The sequence below is a fragment of the Pelodiscus sinensis genome, chromosome 30 (genome assembly GCF_052426305.1).
Source record: "Pelodiscus sinensis isolate ZL-2025 chromosome 30, ASM5242630v1, whole genome shotgun sequence".
Lineage (NCBI taxonomy): Eukaryota > Metazoa > Chordata > Testudines > Trionychidae > Pelodiscus > Pelodiscus sinensis.
The window spans coordinates 12,656,406-12,665,029 of record NC_143081.1 but is presented as its reverse complement, the minus strand read 5'-3'; the positions used below and the strand labels follow the sequence as shown (position 1 = coordinate 12,665,029).

Here is an 8,624-nt window from a genome sequence, read left to right as displayed (position 1 = left end):
GTGAGCTCTAAGACTGGCCCAGCCTGCACCTTTCCCCCTTTGTTTTAAGGACAGACCTCAGCAGACTCCCTGAGGAGCCTTTTCTTTTGCTAGTCCAGTGAAAGCTGGATTCACTTGGCAGTCCAGCTGGTGGCTAAAGAGCTGAAATCACTGGTTTGGCTGAGAGCCAGACCCATTGCAGCCAGTGAAGTGGCAGCCACCAGCGGCGTGGCGTAGAGCGGCGGCAGGTGAGGAGTGGCCACCAGAGGCGTGGCGTAGAGCGGCGGCAGGTGAGGAGTGGCCACCAGAGGCGTGGCGTAGAGCGGCGGCAGGTGAGGAGTGGCCACCAGAGGCGTGGCGTAGAGCGGCGGCAGGCGAGGAGTGGCCACCAGAGGCGTGGCGTAGAGCGGCGGCAGGCGAGGAGTGGCCACCAGAGGCGTGGCGTAGAGCGGCGGCAGGTGAGGAGTGGCCATCAGTGGCGTGGCGTAGAGCAGCGGCAGGCGAGGAGTGGCCATCAGCGGCGTGGCGTAGAGCGGCGGCAGGTGAGGAGCGGCCATCAGCGGCATGGCGTAGAGCGGCGGCAGGCGAGGAGTGGCCATCAGTGGCGTGGCGTAGAGCGGCGGCAGGCGAGGAGTGGCCATCAGTGGTGTGGCATGGAGCGGTGGCAGGCGAGGAGTGGCCATCAGTGGCGTGGCGTAGAGCGGCGGCAGGCAAGGAGTGGCCATCAGTGGCGTGGCGTGGAGCGGCGGCAGGCGAGGAGTGGCCATCAGTGGTGTGGCGTAGAGCGGCGGCAGGCGAGGAGCGGCGACCAGCGGTGTGGCATGGAGCGGCAGGTGAGGAGCGGCAGCAGGTGCCCAGCGGAGCATTCAGTGGCGTGGGATGAGACAGCTGGTGGAGCGTGGCGGAGTTTTGTATCCCCCTATCTATCCCTCCACCCCCATTTCTACCCAGGTTGGGAGGTGAAACCCTGCGGGTGAACTTTGGGGCTCTGGGTGGCACGGTCCAGGGACAGAGACCTTTGGGGTGTCAGACACTTTGGACTTCGGGCGATTCTTGGCTGTGGGGGGAGCTTAGCTCATGTTTGGGTTCTGAACTCTGTTGCTGGTGTTTTCCCCAAGTTAATGCCGTTTGACTTCTCTCTCTGTTTCATTAAATGTTTCTTTCCTACACTCAGACTCAGTGCTTGCGAGTGGGAAGCATTGCCTCTCAGAGACACCCAGGGGTGCGTGAATTTCCCAGATTACTGGGTGGGGGCTCGAGCCGGTTCTATGTGAGATGGACCCCAAGATATTGAACCCAGCCCTGGTTACTGCCAGGCCTACCCGGCAGAAGGGTTACACTAGGTATTATTAAAAAAGGGATTGAAAATAAGACAAAGAATATCTCACTGCCCCTATATAAAATGACGGTATGCCCACATCTTGAATACTGTGTAACGATGTGGTCTCCTCACCTCAAAAAAGATATTTTGGCCTTGGAAAAAGGTTCAGAAAAGAGCAACTCAAATGATTAGGGATTTGGAACGGGTCCCCTATGAGGAGAGGCTAAAGATCCTGGGACTTTTCAGTTTAGAAAAGAGGAGGCTGAGGGGGGATATGAGAGAGAGATATAAAATCATGAGTGGTGTGGAGAGGGTAAATAAAGAAAAGTTATTTATTAGTTCCCATGATATAAAAACTAGAGGACACAAACTGAAAATAATGGGCAGCTGGTTTAAAACGAATAAAAGAAAGTTCTTCTACACACAGCGCACAGTCAACCTGTGGAACTCCTTGCCAGAGGAGGCTGTGAAGGCTAGGACTATAAGAGAGATTAAAACAGAGCTAGATAGATTCATAGAGGTTAGGTCCATAAAAGGTTATTAGCCAACAGGTAGGAATGGTGCCCTGGCCAGTGTCTGTCAAAGGCTGGAGAAGGATGGCAGGAGACAAATTGCTTGGCCATTGTCTTTGGCCCACCTCCTCTAGGGCAACTAACATTGGTCGCTGTCGGCAGACAGGACACGGGGCTGGATGGACCTTCGGTCTAACTCCGTCTGGCCGCTCTCATGTTCCCCCGGCGAGGATGAATCGGGTAAAAGTCTGCGTGGGAGGGAGGGACGTTCCTAGTCCCACTCACACAGCGATGCGATGGCGGATGGGACGGTCTTGCGCTAGCTCAGATGTGGGAGGGGACCTAGAGCCACGTCTAGGAATGAATAAACACCGGGCCACTCCTGTCCGGCGGGAGGAGCTATAGGAAGAGGAAGCTCTGGAGATGTCTCCTTCAGACACATACAGGCTGGGGAAGAAAACCAAAGATGTGTCCCAGCAGTTCTTGCTGCCTCCTCCTGCTGTCTGATATTTCTTCAGCTATTGCTCCGATGGTACTGGATACGGGGGAGAGCGGCTGGTCACTCGACCTACGGCAGAGGGAAGAGCTGCGGGGACCACCCGTGGCAGGGCCTGTTCAGAAATCCCTGCCGGTGGCCACAGTAGGCGTGGTTGGGAAGGACGGTCCTTGGAGGGGGCAGCCAGGGGACTCCTCACCAGGAGAGGGGCCATTTCACGGGGAGACCTGAGGGCCCAGACGTGCAGTGCTAGCCGGGCATCCCTGAGAGTTGGGATTCAGCCTTTCACTTGGAAGGGTGGTTTGGATTTGGCCACAGGGGCTGAGCCACACAAGCATTTCAGTGAGTCTAGATCGTGGAGATGGGGTGGGGGGGTTAATCATGGAATCACAGAATCCCAGGGCTGGCAGAGACCTCAGGAGTCATTGAGTCCAGCCCCCTGCCCAAAGCAGGACCAACCCAACTCAATCATCCCAGCCAGGGCTTGGTCAAGCCGGGACTTCATCACCCCTAGGGATGGGGATTCCACCCCCACCCTAGGAAACCCATCCCAGCGCTTCCCCACCCGCCTAGGGAAATAGTTTTTCCTAATATCCAACCTAGACCTCTCCCACTGCAACTTGAGCCCATTGCTCCTCGTTCTGCATCTGCCCCCACTGAGAACAGCCTCTCGCCAGCCTCTTTGGAACCCCACTTCAGGAAGTTGAAGGCTGCTATCAAATCCCCCCTCACTCTTCTCTTCTGCAGACCAAACAACCCCAAATCCCTCAGCCTCTCCTCATAGGTCATGTGCTCCAGCACCCGAATCATTTTGGTTGCCTCCGCTGGACCCTCCCCAGTGCGTCCCCATCCTTTCTGTAGTGGGGAGCCCAGAACTGGACACAACACTCCAGATGTGGCCTCACCAGAGCTGAATAAAGAGGAATCATCACTTCTCTAGATCTGCTGGCCATGCTCCTCCTAAGGCAACCTAATATTCCATTAGCCTTTTCGGCTACAAGGGCGCCGTGTTGACTCACATCCAGCTTCTCATCCCCTGTAATAAATGTTAAGTAATGCCCATTGGAAAAAAATCACAACTAGGTGCACAATGTGATGGGGACTAATTTGGCTACAAGTACTCAAGAGAGATTTTGGACTCATTGTGGAGAGTTCTGTGAAAACATCCACTCCGTGTGCAGTGGCATCCGAAAAGCAAATAGAATGTGAGGAATCATTAAAAAAGAGTCAAGAAAAAGGGTCCGTCCTTAGCCATTAAACAGTTCACTCTGGTGATGAACCCCCTGGGGAATCGGTGCAGGCGGGGGAGGAACGTTTCTCTCTAGCGCCGACTCCCAGGCACAGACTCCTTCCCGGGCCAGTTCCCGGCTGATGGGGATAAATGTCGCCCCCCCTCCCCCCGAGCTCCCAAGGCCACCGGCCCCCTCTGGGCACAGGCTCCGTGGCGCTGTCTGGGTCAACTCCACTTGGGATCCTGCCCTGAGCTGCCAGCCTGTCGCCTCCGGCCCCAATGTCACTGGGGCCAGCCCCGAGCCGGTGCCCCTGGTGGCTGCTCCCCAGAGCTGATAATGCAATGCGGGAGGGCGGAGGGGGTGGCAGCTCACTCAGAGATAATTAGGCAGCGTTAACGAAGCACCAGGCTGCTCCAGGCAGGGAAGGGACCGGAGCCCTCGTCTGCTCTAGGCCAGGCCAGGCTGGGACTATCCATCGAATCCAGCACAGCCAGGGACGGGGTCTGAGGCCGGGACAGGTCGGGACCAGCTCCAGAGCTGGGAAGAGTTTTCCTTCCTGCATCCCTGTGACTGCCCCCTCCGACCCAGCCTGCCTGCAGGGGCACAGGGTCCCTGTCTGCCAGGGACCGCCAGAGTCCCAGCCACGCCGGGAGACACGGCCGATGGACAAAGCAGAGACGGGGCAGAACAGACGGACACGGAGAAGGGCCAGGAGTGAGGAACCAGGACTGGTAAATGCCTCCCACGCCGGGACACCTTCCCACGACCGGCCCGGTGAGTTTGGCGATGAGATGGGTGGGCGGGTTAAGATGCTGGGAACATGGAGGAACGGCCGTGCCATCTCACCCCCGGGGCAGGGCGGATAGTTCTGTTACCCCGCTGGGAAACAACCGGGCTTTCCATAGACGTTGTGAAACCCTTTGGTCTCCTGCCTTGAAACGCTGCCGGCATCCGCGGAAAAGTGCAGAACGCTCAGGAAAAACGTGGCTGAAACGTACGACCCGATGTCTTCCCTTTCCCGATGTCACTAGCGTGTTCCTAACGGAACAGACGCCTCCCAGGAAAACGGGCCACAGGAAACCCCCTTTCCTTTGAAGTAATTTCAGGAGGACGATACAGGCCCCAACGACACGAGACATTTCACTTGAAGCCCTTAAGGTCACATGCCTATTGCCCACCAATGGCGCCGTGTTGAGCCCATTCTGTTTGCTTCTGTTTCAAAGCATCCCTGTCAGGCTGCTCGATCTTGGACTGTGCAGCTAAGTTGCAGTCCCACCGCGGATGTATCAGCCACCTCAGACCTTTCCAGCCGGGCACAGGGGTTGAAAACCCCCAGCCAAGGACTGTGCGTCTTGACTCTGCCCGAGAACACGGAGAAGGCCAACGCTGTTAGCACCTAGACCTCCTCTTCCATGTCGGTGTCCTCTGTGCCACCCTGCTGCCAGAGACGCACCCGCTGCCGGCAAGGGCACAGTGCGGACACACGATGAGGCAAAGCCCATCCCCACAAGGCTTGCCAGACTAAACACAAGGCGGAGCAAGGGAAGAGGGGAAACTGAGGCAGAGGGCGGGGTAGTGACTGGCCCACATTCACACAGCAGCTCCGTGTTTCACGTCCAAGGTCACAGCCGGCGGGTCGAGCCCAGAGGGGGTTTGTCTCCGCCAGAGCTGTTGTGTTGGGATTTGACTTGGCTCCTTGCCCCAATAGCATTAAATCCAGCCTCGTCCTGAGCCAGCCCCCGATCTGCACAGGGGCAAACGGAGGCAGCACCATGGACTGTAGTGGAGCCAGGCCAATAGACACCCGTGTGGTCACTCTCCACCCTCAGTGAGTAGCAGGGACAGGGGCTGGGCATGGTGGACACCCACAGCACGAGAGGTGGCCAAGGGGATTCAGGGCCGTTCCATGTATCAATCTAATCCCCACCCCTATCTGTGTCCTACCCTCTGCAGCCGTCACACCGCCTGCTGAAGAAGAAAATGCCGAACCAAACCACCGTGACCGAGTTCCTGCTCTGGGGGTTCTCTGACGTCCGGGAGATGCAGGTTTTGCACTTCGTGGTGTTTCTAGTGATGTATCTGGCAGCCCTAATGGGGAACCTTCTCATCATCTCAGCCGTCGTCCTTGACCATCATCTTCACACCCCCATGTACTTCTTCCTGGCAAACCTGTCCATCCTGGACCTCGGCTCCATTTCCGTCACCGTCCCCAAGTCCCTAGTCAACTCCCTCCTGGACACCAGAGAGATTTCCTACCGTGCCTGTGTTGCACAAGTCTTTCTCTTTTTTGTCTTCACATCAACTGATCTTGCCCTTCTCACCGTCATGGCCTACGATCGACATGTCGCCATCTGCCGACCACTGCACTACGAGCGAGTGATGAACAGGAGAGCCTGTGTCCACATGGCTGCCAGTGCCTGGATCGCTGGTATTGTCAACTCTGCCCTGCACACCGGGAACACCTTCACGTTACCCTTCTGCCAGGCCAACGTCGTCGACCAGTTCTTCTGTGAAATCCCCCAGCTCCTCAAGCTGGCCTGCTCCGACTCCTATCCCAGTGAAGTTGGGGTCATCGCCTTCAGTGTGTTTTTAGGTTTAAATTGCTTTGTTTTTATTATTGTGTCGTATGTTCAGATCTTCAGAGCGGTGCTGAGAATCCCCTCGGAGCAGGGCCGGCACAAAGCCTTCTCCACCTGCCTCCCCCACCTCGCTGTGGTCTCCTTGTTCCTTTGCACTGCATTCTTTGCCTACCTGAAACCTGCCTCCACCTCTCAGTCAGGTCTGGATCTGGCAGTGGGTGTCCTCTACGCCGTAGCACCTCCCATGATGAACCCCGTCATCTACAGCCTGAGGAACAAGGAGCTCAAAGCTGCCCTGAAGAAACTCTTTGTGGGGAGGTTATTCTCCAAGAATTGAAACGTCCTTCATTGGTCCTTGACTGTGATTTCCCTCCTGTGATTCTTTCTAATCAGCTGGTCACCAAATACCATCAAGGAGACCGCAAGGTGCAATCCGTTCATGAGGTAGAAAGATCCAGACTAATCCCATTGAATGAAATCCTAGCTAGTTAGAAAGAGATCTCGCTGGTGTGAATGAGATCAGAGTCTATGTGTGTTTTCATAGATCCTTGCACTCATCTAAGTATCATTTCATAAATTTACACTTGCAGACCCTACCTGAGCCCAGTGCACCAAACCTCAGCAGCCAACACTACATCCTAGCGAACGTCATGACATCTCTGTCTCCTCCTGTTTTGGTGGAAAACTGGTGCCTGCGGAATGGGAGGTTTGGCTTGTGTTGCCTTAGACATGTCTTCCTTGTTCTGTTTCAGTTTGTTTATTGGTTGGTTCATTTGCTGATTTCTTCCAGGTGGCTTTACAGAGGGTCAGAGTTCGGGACGTTGGAATATGCTTGATCCAAATGATGGTGTCAATTGACCATTGATTTGAGGTGCCATCTTTTCCTTTCTTGGATGGGATTGTCTGATGGACGTGAAGTTTTGTTTTCTGCAGTGAGGATGAATTGGAAAAAAGTCTCTGTGAATGGTTGGGAAGTTCCTAGTCTCCCCTCCCCACACACATACACATTTCTGTGAATGTGGATGGGACTGTGACGCACTATTTCAGATGTGGGAGGGTAGCAGGAGCCACATATATTAATGCATAAACATTGCTCTGCTGGAGACCTGTAGGAAAAGGAAGCTCTGGGGATGTCTCCTACAGACATTTTGAGGCCGGGTAATAAAGCCGAATGTTTGTCCCACCAGACTGTTGTTGTCTCCAATTTTCTCAGATGTTGTGTCTGGTTTTCTGTGTGGCCACCAAATTGTACCGGACATGGGGGAGACCGGCTGGGCACTCGACCTACGGCTGAGGGAGGAGCTGCAGGGACCACACATGGAAGGGCCTGGGGAGAAATCCCTGTTGATGGTCACAGTCGGTGTGGTAGGAAAGGACCCCACTATAGAGGGAGGCAACCCGGCAATTCCACACTAATAGAGGGGCCGGTTCCAGGCTGAGGGCCCAGAGTCGGGTCCGAGGTGCAGCTGTAACCCGGTAACCCCAACAACTGGGATTCAACCATTCCCTTGCATGGGTTGATTTGGATTTGGCCAACGGTGTCCGAACCACACAAGCATCTCACTGTTCCAGTGGTTATCCAGATTTTGCCAACCCCTCTCAGGTTCTGAATTGACTGGGTGCATCAACAGGACCGTAGATTCAAAGTTGCTTTCAAATAGTTCATCACTGCATTGCTGAAGATTATAAAATCCCAGCCCTAAAAAACCATCGTACCCACCCCTGTTGGACACCAATTTCATACTGCGTAGGGCCCCGTACATCCTACGAATGGCCCTGTCCCAACCTGTTCATACCACGATGGCTCACGCAACCCAACAAGAGCGGAATGCGAAGCCAGACCAGGCTTGTAGAATGACACCTGAAACTTCATACTTCATGCAAAGTGAACACGGGTGGGCAAGAGTTTCCCAACTGTGATTAACTTTAAACAGGAGAGAAGCCCAATCGATGACTAAATTAAATGAATGCTCAAGCTTTTTGCTTTTGATTGGGGGTGTGAATGGGATATTCGAGTAGCACATCTCCATGAGGTCAGGGCGGGGTTGTATTTGGCTCACCCAAACCACTACCGATTAGACGGGTATTTCAACCTGGCTCATCACACGGGCAATGTACAAGCAGACTCATGGGTACGTACTTGCGTCTTTAAAAGGGCTTGATTCCCAGAGTGGGAAAGATTTTTAAACTGAATCAGCTCAAAAGAAAACATTACAAAAACAGTGTCAGAAAAATGTGTATTATAATGGGGAATTCAGTAGAGGCTCCAAACTTCACAATCCTGCAATCGAGGAATAAAGTTACGCTGGTTTAAAATTACTCCTCCTCCTACTAGTAATAATAATTACAATAATTATAATAATAATGAAAAGGGAAGTTCATAGTAATTAATATTCAGAAGTTAGGAGTTATTCAAGTGGATCTGGAATAACCAAGAAACAAATAGAAAGGTATGGTCAGCTGAAATAAAGACAATGAGAAGACGTTATTAAAGAATATTAGGAC

General features: G+C 53.9%; 1 protein-coding gene across 1 annotated transcript; it reads left to right on the top strand.

Moving 5' to 3' along the window:
* Nucleotides 1–5,520: 5,520 nt before the first annotated feature.
* LOC102447243 (olfactory receptor 14A16-like) lies at nt 5,521–6,456 on the top strand. Its single transcript, XM_075912041.2, has one exon. The coding sequence runs from the start codon at nt 5,521–5,523 to the stop codon at nt 6,454–6,456; it is 936 nt and encodes a 311-aa protein (XP_075768156.2).
* The last annotated feature ends 2,168 nt before the right edge of the window (nt 6,457–8,624 follow it).

Excerpts from the sequence above, each read along its gene's own strand:
- LOC102447243 (XM_075912041.2), top strand. The coding sequence starts at position 5,521 with ATGCCGAACCAAACCACCGTGACCGAGTTCCTGCTCTGGGGGTTCTCT.